The sequence below is a fragment of the Camelus ferus genome, chromosome 7, assembly GCF_009834535.1.
Source record: "Camelus ferus isolate YT-003-E chromosome 7, BCGSAC_Cfer_1.0, whole genome shotgun sequence".
NCBI classification, from domain to species: domain Eukaryota; kingdom Metazoa; phylum Chordata; class Mammalia; order Artiodactyla; family Camelidae; genus Camelus; species Camelus ferus.
Window position 1 is genome coordinate 64,794,040 of NC_045702.1, and position 17,588 is coordinate 64,811,627.

The 17,588-nt window shown below is 34.8% G+C and overlaps 1 protein-coding gene across 7 annotated transcripts in view; it reads right to left on the reverse strand.

Annotated features, from left to right (window-relative positions):
* Positions 1–929: 929 nt before the first annotated feature.
* The window catches only part of ZNF804B (zinc finger protein 804B), an 871,803-nt gene continuing 855,144 nt past the window's right edge, over positions 930–17,588 (reverse strand). For all 7 annotated transcript variants that reach the window (XM_032484045.1, XM_032484046.1, XM_032484044.1 and 4 more), the window contains 2 exons: positions 16,409–16,539; positions 930–9,966 (listed from right to left, as the gene is read on the reverse strand). In XM_032484045.1, coding sequence (XP_032339936.1) covers positions 6,312–9,966; positions 16,409–16,539 — 3,786 coding nt within the window. In that variant the 3' untranslated portion in view covers positions 930–6,311. The remainder of the gene's footprint in view (positions 9,967–16,408; positions 16,540–17,588) is intronic.

The window sequence follows — 17,588 nt, forward strand, 5'->3', positions numbered from 1 at the left end:
ACACCTACCTTTTTGTAGTATTTACACTTTCTTCCCTAAAAACAATAAATATGATCTTCCATGGTACACAGCTCTGTGCTGCTATTCAGATATTTAAAGTTAGAAAGTTGTTCCCAACTATTTTTTTCTTCCACAAGTGTTCTTTTCTTTGGAATGCACATACTGGTTTCTTTATTTTTCAAATGGCATTTCCCAGAGTCTGTTCTACAGAACATTAGTTCCATGAGATGGTCCATAGGCAAAAAAAAAAAAGTTATTGTCACTTTTGGAAATTCAATCTATTCAATCCTTCTCCTGGAAACGTCTAGTGGATATTGCTTGTCAAATGTTCTGAGATATGCCAAAGTAAAGAAATAAAACTACTTAACCCAACATTTCTGTAAAATATTTGAAAATTAAACTTTTATTCAATTAATAGTGTTTGTTAATTCACAGAACTCATGTTATTTGGAAGTGTAAAAACTTAAAACTAATCTGGTCTCTTAACTGCTCAGATCTGCCACTTATGGACTCACTTCAGTTTGCCAATAATTGTTTTAAATTGTAGCCCAGAACAACCCATAGTTTTCCACAAATGGTCTTTTTGTTTTCCAAGTTCTAAAAAAAAAGTTTTTTTAAGAATACAATTGAAGTGCTATCTTACACCACGCAAAAAAATTAACTCAAAATGGATTAAAGACTTGAATGTAAGATCTAAAACCATAAAACTAGAAGAAAACATAGGCAGTAAGCTCCTTGACATAGGTCTTATTAGCAATAATTTTTTGCATTTGACACCAAAAGCTAAGGCAATAAAAAGCAAAAATAAACAAGCAGGACTACACCAAACTAAAAAGCTTCTGCACAGTGAAGGAAATCATCAAAATGAAAAGGCAACCTTCTGAATGGGAGAAAATACCTGCAATTCATATATCTGATAAGGTGTTAATATCCAAAATACATAAAGAACTCACACAACTCAATAGCAGAAACAAAAAATCTGATTAAAAAATGGGCAGAGGAACTGAATAGACATTTTTTCTAAAGAAGGCATACAGATAGCCAACATGTGAATGAAAAGACGTGCAACATCAGGCAAATAAAAATAAAAATCACAGTGAGATTTCACCTCACACTTGTTGGAATGGCTGTTATCAAAATAAAGGAGATAAATGTGGAGGAAAAGGAAACTTCATATACTGATGGTGAGAATGTAAATGGGTGAAGTCACTGTGGAAAATAGTATGGAGGATCTTCAAAAATTAAAAATAGAACTACCATGTGATCCAACAATTTTGCTTCTGGGTATTCACTTAAAGAAAGCAAAATCACTATTAAAAAAATGTAAATATGCACCATGTCCATAGCAGCATTACTTATAATAGCCAAGACATCGAAACAACCTAAATGTCTATCGATGAACGACCGGATAAAGAAATGTAGTGTGTACACACACACACACACACACACACACACACACACACACACACATAAAGTGGAGTATTATTCATCCATAAAAGTGAGTGAAATCGTGCCATTTGTGACAACATGGATGGATCTAGAGGGCATTTTGCTCAGTGAAATAAGTCAGAAAAAGTAAATACTGCATGATTTCACTTACATGTGGAACCTACAAATCAAACAGAAACAAAACAAACCAAAAAGCAAAAACCTGGTGCTGATGAATATAGAGAACAGATGTATTTATCATATCAGACTATATCAAAAGATACATTCATTTTTTTACACCATATTTTGCCATTCACTACATTTCCTGGTCCTCTTGGGTTTGTGTTGGCCTCCTATCTGACAGGTATGTCTTCCATGATTTTGTCCATGTTTTATGAAAGGTTGAATGTAACAGAGTACAACACAAAGCCTTATAGCTATCTCTACAACCCTCCCTCCAATTCGAAATTAGCTGGGGCCTCAACACTCTTTGGGTATAGTTGTTTGAGTAACAATAAAAGCACATTCGTCACACAGTGCTGACTACTGTCCATAAAGATATTTAAGAGAATCATAAAATGTCTCCCTATAAAATTTCTCACACATTTTACTATCTTTTGCCCCCAACACCTTCACCACAATGTCTCCGGTCAAGATAACAAAGGAACATTTAAGTTTTCACCCTCTTCTTGACTGAGCAACATGTGATGGGGTTGATCACTTCCACTTCTTTGATTCACTTTCTTTATTTGCCTTATTGTTCTGATTTTTTCCCTGTGTAACTTGAAAGTTCATCATGGTCTCATTTCTTGATTCCTTCAACTTCTGCTTTTAAAGTTAGAGTGATCTAGGGCTCAGTCTCTGAAAGTAGTCTTTTGTCTACACCACCTAATCCTGTTGATATTATCCAGGCTAATGGCTTCAAATCCTTTCTATATATTAATGATTCCTGAAAGTCCTTTTCACACCTCTGCTCAAACTTCAGATTCATATTTTCAACCACCAACTCTATTTATCTTCAATATTTAACAGGCACCTCAAACAGAATATTTAAATGGATCCTCCTCTCCTACAGTGCTTCTCCCACAGTGTTCCCCATTTCAGTTAACATCCTTCTAGTCCCTTGGGCAAAAACGACTATGTCATCTCTTTCTTTATCTTACCCCTTACAACTAGTATGAAGCACATTTTCTCAGCCCTACCCTCAAAATAAATCCAGAGTCTCACCATTTCCCAACATTTCCACTAGACTATCACTGAGCACATATCACTGCATTTTATTGCCTGAAATATTTCAATGTCTTAGTTGGTCCCCCTACTCTTATCTTCACTCCCTTAGAGATTATTCACAATGCAATAACTGGGTGACCCTCGTAAAATCTAAGAATTATGCTGCTTACCTGCTAAAATTACCCAGTAGTTTCTCATCTCATAATAAAGGCCAGTCATTGTCATGGTCAACATGATCTCACATGATTTTGCCCCACTATTACTTCTGTGACCTTATCTCCTGTAGTTCTCCCTCTGAAACCTTCTCTCTCAGCCATAGTGTTCTCATACTATTTCTTAAGCATCACAAGCACACCCAACAGGTTGTTGAAAGCTGGTCTTCCAGCCTGGAATGCTCACTTCCCTCAATTCCTTCACGTTACTTTCACAGCAAAAGTTCCTCTGACTACCCTATTTAAAATTATACTTTAGCCACTACTGCCATCCAAGCATCTTTACTTTTCCTATTTATTTTTCTCAATAGTATTTATCATCATCGGACATAGTATTATTTCACTTGTCTATTCTGGCTTTTGTCTGCATGACTCATTTAGAATTAAATTATATTATGGCATTATTTTTTGTTAGTTTTGCTTACTATTATATCCACAACAATAGATTAATGCATAACACATGGCCCTTAATAAATATATGTTGAATGAGAAAGAAAATAAAGTGAATAAGTGAGAAATAAAACACTTTTATTCTGTATTATTTGTTTTTAGTATACCTGCTATAGTTAACAGTGATTGTCTCTTCATTTTCATTAAACATTCTGCTTAAAATTTTATCTGTAAATATGCTAACTTGTAAATCAGTAATACCTATATTAAATATTAAATATTTATTAATAGAGATGTTTGTTCTAACTTCTTTTCCATGCTGCATATTTTCTTAAGGCCAATTGGTGTCCTGAGGCCTCCTTCAGGCAATTTTAATATTCTGTGGTAAAATTCTTCTAAATGTGAAGATTCAAATTTATCTGAAGTGGCCAGGAAGTAATTTTATCTGTATATTTCAAATTTCTTACCCATGTTGGTTCTAAAATTTACACTTTGAAGAACTTTCTCCCTAACAGGGAAAGCAAAATGCAATCAGATTTAGGAAACATAACTTTTTAAAAATGATTATTATTAAATCGTCTTCCCTAGAAGTAAGAAGCAGCAAAAGCCTACTTCTTTTGATTTTCCCAGTAAATGTGATTATTAAAAAGGCAGTAAGCTAACCTCTGTTCATTTTTGATTCATGGCTATTGTGCTTCTGGTTATAAATATACGCACTTAAACAATCTCTGAATGTTTTCCTCATTTGGTTTATATTGGATTGTTTAAAGGACTATATTTTTTCTGCCTCATTGGAATCTTTTGTAATTGTAGCTTTTTCATGTGATTCTACAACTTTTATAACTTCCTACCCTGGAGTACAAGTCATCTTTTATTTAAGTGGTGAAGTCTGCTTTCCCATAGTCCAAGGTAGTATATCTTGTGGTATCAGTGAACATTTTCATCACTAATAATACAAGATAGTCATTTCCATGCCATCAATTCATATCAATCTTTCCTTGTTAGTTAAAATTAAGTGCCCAGTAGAGGTTCTCTATTCTAACCTTCTGAGAAATTAAATTGTCACCAAGACAATTACAAAAATTAATTAGGTGCTATCTTTTTCATACAACTTCTAGTGAGTTCCCATAATTACTCTGTCTTGGGTCTGTGTCAGCTTTGTAATCCGTTTTAGAAAATAGTCATTCATGTTACTCTTCCTTTTATGTGCTGGGACATTTTTCATCTATTTTTATAAGAAATACTCCATTTATTTCACTTTTTTTATTTCACTCAATATTTATCAAAGTTCTTTTACAATCAGCTTTATGGAGTTCCACGTAAGTATAGAATTTCTTGTGATTTGATGCCTTTCTCTATTCTTCTATTCCTTTTAGACAAGTTAAGACTTTCTCACTGCCATACCCCAGTCAAATTTCCATCCCACAAGTTTATGGTGTTATCTAGGAAACTACGTCTTTTCTTTACGTTAAAAATTTAAATTCACTTTATTCTCTCTCTCTCTCTTTTTCTCCCTCCATCTCTCTCTCACCAGCATCCAAGATGTCCTGTCCTACTGCTTGCAAGTGTCAAGAACTTTACCTTTCAACTTCATTTTCCCCATCTGTACAAAGGAATGATAATACTGACCTCAAAATTCAGTTGTGAAGATTCAATGAGGTAATGTCAGCCAAGTGTTCAGCCTGACTCTTGATGCATGGTAGGCCTTCAGTAAGTCTAGCTCTCTTCGCTTTGAATCCAAGGCTGAATAAGACATCCTTCTCTTCTCCTAGTGGTAGATGAGTTGGCATCATCACCCACACAGTGATGATGACTGATTGCCTCCATTTCTGTTTAGTTTGATCTTCTGTGAAACCTGTGCTTATGGGGAATGTGCAATCACAAAAATTTTCCTTTCAAGATTATAAAATAATAAACCTAACTGGAGGGCCATTTAGAAATATAGATGCAAGAAATGCAAATTCTGTGGACCCAAAAGTATTTTGAACGAATGTTTAAAATCATTTGAAAAATTACATGAATGGCGATAATATCCATCATTATTCACTGTATTCTATAAATATCTAGTACAATTGAATAAACTACACCAAATACTTTTTAAGATCTTTTTTTCAATAAATGTCATGTAGAATTTAAGACACTTCCAAAACTTTACCTCTCCAGTTATACATATATTAGCTGAACACAGTAAGATTTCTGAGCAGAATAAAGAAAATTTAGTATTTTAGTATCTGAAATATTTAGAAGTTTGACCAATATATTCAAAACATTGAGTATATTTTATTTTTATTTTGCATGATCAAATACTAATGATACCTTCTCTATATTTTTTATACAAAAATTGAACATTCTTAATTTCAGGTACTGGGGATTATTACAATTACAAAATTCTCTTGACATAAAAGTGTGTGAAACGAAGATTAAACCAATTTTTCACAGAAACTCAACAATACAATCTGCATAAGATTGTTTTGCATTGAAGAGTAGTTTTCATTCTGAATTAGTCAGAAAATTTCTTGCCGTCTCATATTTCCTATGAAAATATAGTTTATGTTGATTGAAAACTAGTCAACAGCTAACCATAAGAACCAATTTTAATACATGATTAGTTTGTTTCACTGACCTTTTGTTATTATCTGATAAATAAAACCAAATGTGCATTCACTCATTCATTCATTCATTCACCAAACACCTAAAACATAGGGTATTATGTTCCATTTAATTTTCTTTGAGATATCAATGATCTGTCTAAATGTTTTCTATTTTTATATTATATGAGAACTCATCTAAAACAGACCTTTAACATGTTTCCCTCTACCTTTCCATAAAATTACTTTAAATTTGTCCTATTATTTTCACAAATTAAAATAAATTCTTAAAATGTTTCTATTTCAGTATTCGCAATTCAGTTCATATTTCTCTATTGGTCACATTTGGAATTGGCACCACTCTTTTAAATCTTCTAGTAATCAGACAGACAACTTGAGATATATCATTTTGTAGGCAGCGACAATTTGTGTTATTTATCCACAAGAGGGGCTTTACGACCTATTAGTTTAAGTGAGCTGACACATTTAAGGCCTCTTTCACTCCATTTAACTGTTGCATCTGACTGGAGCAGGAATGATGGCGAAGATCTTGACCTTGGAACACTGGTTGAATTAAAGGATTCAAGTGGATGATAGAAGCAGTAGCTGGGTTAAAGTGAGGGCTAAACAAGGTGGGGATAAACGCTGCAGGGGGCAAGGGCTGGAGAGTTATGTGAGATGGGTGGAAGGGGGCAGCAGTGACTAAATGCAGGGGATGACCCGCTAAGAAAGTGGGGTGTGCAGGGATGATAGTGGGCGTCAGAGGTGAAAACGGAAATGGATTAAAATGTGGCTGCGAAAGAGGATGTAGATGAGCTATAGGGAGGTGACTGCTATGGGAATTTAGGGAAGCAGAAACAAAACGCTGCAGGAACGTGTGGTGGATGGTGGTGATAGACGCATGCTGGTGAATTGGAACTGTCTGCACAGCTGAAGCCGGAGAAAAGGCAGTTGGCCCTGCAGCGGGCAAAACTCGAAGATGCTTTGATAGGAGCTGTTTCTGCACGTGCTGCTGGGCTTGTAGCTGGAGGAGCTTGTATTTATCCATTTCATCAGGAGAAAATGTTATGGGCTGTTGAATTAAAGGTGGGGAGAGAGATTTACGACACACTTCTAATTCATCAGCTACTTTGTCATGCTTCTGCATAGTTCTGTCATAGTAAGAGCTGATATTCCCCTCTACATGATTCATATGCATGCTTACATCGTGTAAGTCTAGATTTATTTGGTCCTCTTTGGTCTCTGTTGAATCAGTAACACCAATATGTCTATTCGATGGAAAAGCACCAGGGAAATCATTTGATACTGGGTCACAGCTTTGAATAAAAGGTTGGACCTCACTAATTAAACATTTTGATTGTTCTTTTGTCATTGGGTTCTTTTTCATGTTTGGTGACTGAGACTCAGCTACTATGTGAATGATACCTTTTGAAAGATAACGATCACAATCAGTGTCTGCTAAAACAGTGAAATTATTTGTCTGTGAACTTTCAACTCTGACTTTCTCAATAGTTCTTTGTGTTGCACTGCCTTCTTCATTTCTTCTTCTTCTTGGGTTCTGTATTTTTTCAGACAAAGGCAATGCTAGTCTGGTACAGCCCGGTGGTGTAAACTGAAGTGTGCATTCGATTTGTGAATGAGCCTCTGACTGATTTTTACAACAGTCTGAAGAGACCTCAAAATCAGTTGCTCGTTCCTGGCATTTCTTGGCTTGTACTCTTTCCAATAGGCTCTTGGCTGTCAGGGCGGTCCTCTCTCCTCCTACAGCATTCAGCTCTGTGGTTTCTAAAGAGCGGTTAGAGGAGTTCCTTAGAAGACGGCTGCGATTCCCGGAGTCACACTGCATGGGCTTTACTTTTCCCAGATCACAAACAAGAGGACTGTCCAAAGACTGTTGACTTCTTTCACCTTTATTTAAGTGAGACATTTTCTCTCTTGAGTAAGAGCCCAATCTGCTGTGCTGAGGTGCCTGGCAATGAGGTGGGTTTTCACTGTTTCCAGCACCGGAAACCTGTGCGCTGGAATCACAGTGGATGGTTCTCTTGGATTGTGGCCCTAGACCCTGCTGATTTTTGCCCAGTTTATATTTTTCTCTGCAGTGACCATATCCATGTTTTGATTTTTTTTCATTTTTAACTGATTCCCACAATTCGCAGCTCCTAGCTCCTTGGGTTTCAGACTGTGGGGACTCGCTCGTTGCCAGCTCATCAGACAAGCAGAGACAGCTGTGCTTTCGACGTTTCCTTTTGTGCCTTTCAACTGAGTTGTATTCTCTTTTACAAAAGCAGAGCAAATTCCCTCTGCCGTGACCACCGGACCTATGATTTGAACAAGTACTTCTCAAGCTGGATGTCCTGCCAGGGGATGTGTCTGAAGGGCTAGAACGTTTATTCAGAGACAACTTTGGGGAACTTCTCTTGTAATTTCCTCTTCCACAACCAGAAACACTGCTGGTCACGCCAATTCGGTCACTATTCAAAATTACGCCGAGGTCCTTCTCGTGGTCACTGTGGCCCCTTAGAGGGTAAGGGCTAGAATTCCAGGTGGAGGGATTCTCATCTTCAAAATCTAAATGAAGATCACTGGAAATCAGCGTATGCTTTTTAGTCCTAGAGACACAAGGAGAACAAGATAGGCCCTCATTTGCATCGTTTAGAGTTACCCTTTGGCAGCTTTGCAAATGGGTCCTGGAAGGTTCCTTAAGTTCCTTATCACTATCATTACTGTTTCTTACACAGTTCTTTAGAGCGAGATCTAGGTAAGCAGGCACTTCAGGATTTTTCATTTCCAAATCGCTTGCACTAAAATTATTTTCATTCATATCTGGCTCAGCACTGTTGGAGCCCAAATTATATTTTCTCTGGAAATTTTCCCAATCTGGATTGGCTAGTGTCATCTTTGGTTTCAGAGACTTATTATCTTCTTGGATCAATTTTTGTTGGTCTTCGATTAAACCTGAGACTTGGTTCTCTAGCATAGTTGGCATTTCCGAGGACTCTTTCAGCAATTCTGTTCTGAAGTCCTCCGGATCGTTGCCATCACTCCTGTTTCGAGAAAGCTTAAAATCAAAATATAATGGGTTGCAGCCATAAGAGATACAGGGCTCTGTTTTTGTAAAGAGAAGCAGTTCCGTAGGCCATTGGAGAATGGTGTGGCCATCTTTGCTTTGGACGTGGAGAAAAGGCAGTGGTTTGGACTTCACATCATGCGGACATGCTTCTCTTACAAGCCTTTGTACACTTCTGCTAACTCTTTCTGTTTTATCTAATACTTTTTCTCTCTTCTCTTTTCGATTCAGATGCAATGCACTGCTTTGTTCACTTGGCTCTCGTGATGGAAACTCATCCACACATTCAAATATCCTGGCATTACTGTGCTTGTAAATGTTCAGTAAGCTGGAGGAAACATTTCCTTGGCATGAGTGATTAATGCAGTGTTCTGAAGTGTTCTTCGATGTATTTCTGATTTCTTTTGTTCTGCTGGAAGGAGTAAAATCCACATCCGAAAGACGAATGTTAGCTTTATTGAATGAAGCATGAATGTCAATCGAATCTTCTAGTGTTTCATCAACAGAGTCATTTTTGTGCCGCAAAATCTGAGAGCTTATGGTGAAGGTATTGTGTACAACACTTTCCAGATGGCTTGGTGAGATGTTTCTATCTTTTTCCTTAGAGAGGCGTGTCTCTTCATTTGCAAACCTGCAGCACGTGCACTTCTCTGCAGTTTGTTTTGTTTTATAGACGGGCGACTTGTTACAGTCGTGGCTTTCTTCTGTGTTCTCACTGAAAACTGATGCTGAAGATTCTAATTTCAGATGCACTTTTTTGGAGAAAGAAAATGATACTCCGGTCCTGTGATTTGCACCGCTGAGATCTGAGGATGTTTGTGGTACCCGATTTCCAAACAAATAACGTCTGTCCGTTTGTAGCTGGTGTCGATTTGGAGTGGTGGACCACTGTTTATCGGAAATGCTTCTGGAGAGATTCTTTCCTTTAAGGAGAAGTGCGCTCTTCATGCATGATATCTTTCTGCCATTCTTCACGGGGAAAATTCCTTGCTGGAGTTGCTTTTCTATGGCTATCCTGGGGGCTTTGTATGCTGGTCCACTTCCAGAAATACTGTAAATACAATAAACATTTAAATGATTAAGATGTCAGATTTGGAATCTTATCTATATGTGAACATTTCATAGTGTTTCTATGATGGGTTCTGTTACTATTTATGAACCATGTCTACTGTGATGTAACCATTTCACTGTGCTTATGTAACTCAGTATACTTATGTTTTACAGTGGCTATTCTAAAATGCATCTTTAAGTGGATTCTTTTGAGATTAACAAAAACCAATAGCAGGTGAATATCTTATGCAAGTGCTGCAAAAGAAAATAAAGTATTGTATTTACATTACAATACATCCTTCAGAACCTATTAAGTCTTTAGAATATAGATTTAACATTCTTTTGTAAAGGGTTTTCCAATCAGTGTCTTCATTTAAATAGGAAATTAAATGGAATTAAAAGTCACTTCCAAAGTATAAACATAATCTTTTACTTGCTTTTTTGTTTAAAGTTCTAGCATTTTATAAGTTTTGTTTCCTCAGTTTTAAAACTCCTTCCTGTTTGTGTCTCTTTGAAGTGGTGGTTAGTTCTTTATTTATGACATGTCACTAATAAGACTAATTATAATAGAGTAATACACACAAGCCGTCTCAATCTTCAGAATCCGATTAGTCTGAAATCTTCTTTTAGCTTCTTACTCACCAAAATATTTTCCTTCTGCCTTTTTCGCATATATGTTTTATCTTTTAACAGATTTTAAAGATTATTCATTCTGCTGAGCTTAATTAGTAATTCAATCAGAAAACTGGAAACAGCAATACATGTAAGGGAGGACACTCTTTAGATTAAAATTATCTCTAATCTTCTACCTATAAAATCCCTACTACAAAACAAACCTTATTGAAGGGAAGGTGATACAAATCACATCATTTATCTGATCATTTGCTCTGAGCTGACTTTCTTTTCTTTTCTTTCTTTTTTTTTGTCCATATTCTTTGATGTGTTTTTGTTTGCTTTTTTCTATTTTAGATTTTTATATCATTTGTTAAATAATACTAAACCAACTGATTTTTTTTCCACATGTAGCTTAAATTCTAATGGGGAGGCACATGAAAAAATGCTCAATACTGCTAATTATCAGAGAAATGCAAATTAAAACTACAATGAGGTATCACCTCACATCAGTCAGAATGCCATCATTAAAAAGTCCACAAATGATAAATTCTGGACAGGGTGTGGATAAAAGGGAACGCTCCTACATTGCTGGTGGGAATTTAGTTTGGTGCAGCCATTATGGAAAACACTACGGAGATTCCTCAAAAGACTAAAAATGCACTTACCATATAATCCAGCAATCTCAATCCTGGGCATATATCCAGAGGGAACCTTAATTCAAAAAGATGCATGCACCCAATGCTCATTGCAGCACTATGTACAATAGCCAAGACATGGAAGCAACCTAGATGTCTGTTGACAGATGTCCACTGACAGAGGATTAGATAAAGAAGTTGTATATTTATACAATGGAATAGTATGCAGCCATAAAAAAGAATAAAATAATGCCATTTGCAGAAACATGGATGTCCCTGGAGAATGTCATTCTAAGTGATGTGAGCCAGAAAGAGAAAGAAAAATACCATATGATATCACTCATACATGGAATCTAAAAAAAAGACAAATGAATTTATTTACAAAACAGAAACAGACTCACAGATATAGAAAACAAACTTATGGTTACCAGGGAGGGAAGGGGGTGGAAAGGGATAAATTGGAAGTTCACGATTTGCAGATACTAACTACTATATATAAAACAGATACTGAAGTTTATACTGTATAGCACACAGAACTATATTCAATATCTTGTAGTAACTTGTGAAAAAGAATATGAAAACGAATACATGTATGTTAATGTATGACTGAAGCATTGTGCTGTACACCAGAAATTGACACAACATTGTAAATTGACTATACTTCAATAAAATATATATATTTATATATTATATATATATTATATGTAATCCTTTCTGAGCCCTTGGTCTGAGAAATTCTTTTTTAACTGCCTTCACTTCTAACTATTCAGCCAACTATCACAGAACTTTGATGCCATATTCCTTTTGTCCATCAAATTTCATGTGCTTTGCATCACTGTCTTTGTATGTTTAATATTACAGAGACATATTTAATTAGCCTCCTTGTATTCATATTGAAACAAATCTACTTGTGCATTTGTATGATTTTATAAATTTTCCTTTTTATTTATATGCTTTGTTATATTTATTACATCCAGTAAATTATGTGTATGTAAAAGATAATTTACTTATATAATACATAATTACATATATAACATTTTACCAGACCATTGTTACAGATTGATTTCTTCTGCTTAATTTTTTCTGGGCACTTTCAATTCAACTTTCTTCAGTTCAGAGACACTTTCTTCTCTGATTTCTCTGATTATTGCTTCTTTCCTGTTCTAGTTTCTTATCCTGGAATTTATATATTAAATTTATTTGCTCTCCTGAATATACCTTTACAGTCTTATCATTTATCTTAGTACTATAGTATCTCCAGTCTTTTGTTCTAGCTCAGAAAAAAATTTCATTTTTAATTTCTATTTTACTGACTCAATTTTAACAAGGTCCATTCTGTTTACCACACCCTCATGGATTTTAATTTATAAACAGTAATTTTAGCCACCAGTCTTTAATAATTTTAGATTGTCCTCTCTCCATGAATAATGCCTGTAGCTTTAGAGTTGTCCTGTTTCCTTGAATCTTGTGGAAAACTAAACTTAGAAAAAATTTTGAAGTGTATTCTGTTTCTTACTGTTACTCTTTCCTAGTGAAAACTTTCCTATTACTCATCACAATAATCTCTGCTTTTGAATCATTTTGATATTCTTTAGAGAGAGCATTTAGGCATATTTAATGTAAGGAAAGGAGAGGAACACTCCAAGATGGTGTACAGATTACTAGATATTTCTTTCAAAAATAAAGGAAAATAGAAAGCCTAGAGATTTACTATAGTTATCAGTCTTTTAAAAAAGTGCCTGCAGCCTGGGAATAAAAGTATAAGGTTCAGAAACCTCTGCAGCACTGAATTTTGCCTCAGTGCCAAAGCGATTCTTTTCCATATTTGTAGAGTAAGAAGGAGCAATGCATCTGTATTAAGTTACCTTCTCCAGGAACTTCAATCAATCTGATATCATCTGCATCAAATTTAGCAAAAACTATTTCAAAAGCCTGGTTGTATGTGTATTACAATTCTACTCTTCCTGGTTCCATTATGAGGCAGATATTTGATTATTTTTATGTTCTCTCTACTTTTTTCCTTAATAACATTGTCATTTATTATCCTGGCACTGTTTTGTGCGTTTTCTTGCTTTGATTTATGTTAGTCAAAATATTCTTTTCTGTATTGCTGTTTTATTTTACCATTTATCTTCCTAATATGTATAAGCTTCTACCTTTCATATTCTTTCAAATATTTCCAAACCTCTTTGCTCTTATGGTTTCTATAATACATTTTGCTCTTCTTGTATTTAGTTTTTGCTCACATATTTCAACTCAATCTACATTTATGATTATTTTTTTTACAAGTTTAACATTTCATCCTCATTATTAATATTTTATACCTCATGCTTATGCTTTAAACTTTTTATCTCTTTGTTTTATAAATTTTAATTTTCCCGATCTTAAATCTAATTTCTTTTTATTATTTTTGAAAATTCTAGTTTTCTATCTTTGTGGTATTTTAAATTCTATTATGTTAACACAAGTTTATACCTTATAACGTAACTAAAGGTTTACTTTCTACAGTCATATCCTCATTTATGATTTCATTCCCTCCTCTAGGACATTCTTTAGCTTCTTTCTGTATTTTTTACCTAATTATTTTTATTTATAATTAAAAAATGACATTCGTTAGCCTTTTAGTTCTTATTAATGAATTGTCCATTCCAATGGTTCTAAAAAAATTCTAATTCTTGGTAACTCAATTTAATTCTCTCTTGTGCAAGAAGTATACTTTCCAAATGGGAATCAAAGCATATCAAAAACATGATACAATTTTCTAACAGCCCACATTATCCAGCTCTTATATAAGGAAGTTCATATTCTCAGAATCAGTGGTCCCAAAATTTTTAAAATTTGAAAAAATGTCCATCTCAAGACGCACTACACTAAGACTTACACATAGTAGAAGTTTACAGAGTACATCTCTTCCCTCCCACAGTAAAATAATTGGTTTTGCTGAGGAACCAGGTTAAGCTGAATTACCCAAGAGCTGGCTAAAGTTGACTGCCCTTTATAAGATCCATTAATAATTTCCTGTCATCATTTTTTTTTATCAATCTGATTCAAATATTCTGACTACCAGTAAATTGACCTCTCTCCTCCAGGGGGTCATGGAAGAAGCTTCCTGTTATCTGTATCGTCTTACTCAGAAGCCCTTATTATGAGAATAAAGGACAAAGAAAGGTTATCCAGGGGATAAAGTAAACATGATTTTTTTTTCATTTGTCATTTCAGCTGCCAAAATGAAAATATTTAATGATGCTATTAAGTAACTTCCCTTAGGCCACGAGTTGCTTAAGCAGGGAGGACAATTGTCTGGAGGGCAGATGGTGGGTAATAGAAAAAGAATGAAATAATTTTCCTACTTTCAAGTTCTGAATCTGGAAAACTGAATACCTGCCTATCATTTCCCTGAAAATACGATTAGATCAGGACCTAGAGAGGTCTGTGTCTGATTAGTTAGTAAGAATTCCAGAGGGACAGCTCAACCCCCAGAGAATATATCTTTTAATTTCTTTTAATTTGGAAGACACTTAATGGGTAGCTCTACAAACATAGAGCTTTTAAACAAAAGCATCATCCCCATCATTGGCATCCTCATCAAGGCTCCTCTGATCTTTTGTCTATTTCTTCCAAAGGAAACTATGGAATGGGTGAGGAGAAATGCAGAAGTGTGATAACTTTCATAGTAACAAAAGAACCAAAGTTATATGTATTAAGGCTACTCAGGTTTTCTGTTTTTGGCCATAGAGAATGTATCTAAAGGGTGTCTTTCTGTGTTAAGGCTTACCTTGTTTTTATAATCTGACTTTTTGCATCTCATAATTAACCAACCAGGAATGAGCATCCTCCGTCCATTTTCTCCTGTGTGCTACCCTAATAACCATTAGACTTTTCCTCCTCAGTTCTGTTTTGACAAGAACTGTCTGATACCTTATTGACGATGTGTTTGAAAAATGTATTTTAAGATCCTTATTGTATTGGCAGGTACAAAGCTCAGTACCAAATATGTGGCCTGTTTCTATGATTGTATGCTACATAAGAGCATGCATTTCTGTATTAACCTCACCTCTGAGGGTGGGAGTATAGCTTATTGGTAAAGGTCATGCCTAGCATGCATGGGGTCTTGGGTTTAATCCCCAGTACTTTCATTAAAAAAAAAAAAAAAAACAGAAAAAGAAATAAATGAAATAAACCTCACCTCTGGATACATGGTCTTCCAACCTTTTCTCTTTATATCAAATTTCCCATTTATTTTTAATATGATTATTTTTTGTCTTTTTATAAGCTAATTAAATTATTCTAAGATAATGGTACAAATATATGAATATTTGCAAGCTGAACACTAACTATGCTTTTACTCATAATTGATCCTAAAAAATAAATATTTTCTTAAGAGTAAATATGAGGTCTAACATTTTATGCTACTATAATTGAGTCATTCACTCCCAATCTTATTGTATACTGTTTTTCATTTAAACAATTGGGGCTTAAATTCTGGTATAGAGCAAAAAATTTCACAATTCACCAGGTTGCTGTCAACGACATTAATTAGCTACATTAGTGTTCTACATTATGATTCGTATGAACACAAATCACAGTCTGCAAACTTAATTGAGTTCCAGGTAACAATCTCCTCACTTTGAAACATTCAGCAGTTCCAAGTTTATATAAAACTGCCATTTTTCAGCGACAAGAATGTATTAGTGCAATGCTTGTTATAATTATCAATTTAACTGCACTGCGTGGTAAATTTAACTGCATTAATTACATCTTATTTGTCATCCAGATAGTGATAGTACCATTTATTCTAGATTCAGGTGTGTACAAAGGAATGTACAGAAGATTTATTTCCTCCTCAAAAAGAGGCATTGTTATTTGTGGTTTTTAAAATTATTATTACAAAACTTAAAATAAAGACCTATGTATCTCCATATGAATCAAATGGATAGAATAAATGCTAAAATATTAGAATCATTCTTGGATCACTTCACCAAAGAAAATAGTAAATTAACAATATTGGGGGGGAAAACAGATGTCAAAGTAATTAATTTACCAATCTTTAATTATTAGGAACATTTGCCTTAAGATATATCTGTTAATTATAATTTGTTTACATTATTACAGTGAACCACATAAATTTATTACTGAAATTTCCCCAGAAGTTGAAGGGAGTTTTGAACCACCTGAGGCACCTCTAATTCTTACCATTCAGACTGTTGCCTTAACTCAGCCAGTTGATGAAGTCGCTTAAGTGCTTTTTCTTGTTTCTTTTCATCTTTCCAAGACTTGGAAGATACATTTCGAGCAAATTCCCGTTGCTTTAATTCTTTCAGTCTCTGTGGACAAAGAAAAACAGAACGGTGACTATGAATAAGTCATATATATTTTTTCCATCCACAAACTTCCTTATTAAACTTTGTCCCCATTGTAGAGGTGACTTTCTGGATAGGGAGAGTCGAAGCATCTTCTCCATCAATCCTATTCTCTGCTACAAGATAAATTTAGTTGTCAACTGGGTTATTAATCAAAGCTTGTCACAACTGCTACAGAAATGTGCTGCAAAGCTGGACTCCAGTCCTTACCAGGACTGCCCTGGCTGCATAACTCCCATCATGTGTGTGTCTGTGAAACATAAAAAGGGGAAAATGTGTGATATATGAATGGGTATAAGGGGAGAGGAAGTTATAGGATGCACTTTCCTCTACCACTATCCCCAGCCCTCTCACTGTAAAACATACCTACTCTTTTTAAAATTTATTTTCAATTGAAGTATAGTAGTAACCTGTAATGGAAAAGAATGTGAAAAGGAATATATGTATGTATGTGTATGACTGAAAACATACTTACTCTAATTCATGAATATTGGTATGATTAAACACACTGGTTGAAATGAGCTTGTTTCAGTAAAGAACATCTGTTATTGTGAAAGCTTTAGTTCAAAGCTCCAAAAGTAATTTTCAACTCATTTTCATAGTGGAGATATTTAGTCAATGCAGAATTCTATATTGTATCTGGGGGTCTAAAAATGCAGCAGGGATTTAAACTCAGGATAAGGAGGCTTGGCCTGGCTCAGGTTAAACTAAGTTACCACTTCTTTTAATTAATCTTCTCTCTAGAACAATTGGCTTACATGAAGATGGGGTGCTCCTCATTATCTGTTTGGATTTTTCCTTCAGAACCTGTCACTAAGTACACCTAATGATATTGAACACATTGAGAAACAGCCACAATCAAATGAGCATCTTGAAGGTTGGGGCTTAATCCTGAATTAAGAGTATAGTTGAAGACTAGCCTCTCTTAACCCGTATAAAGTGATTTTTAAACTGCCTGAAATCTGTGTCCATTTAATTTGTTTTTATTTCCCACATGAAGTATAAAAAGCTAT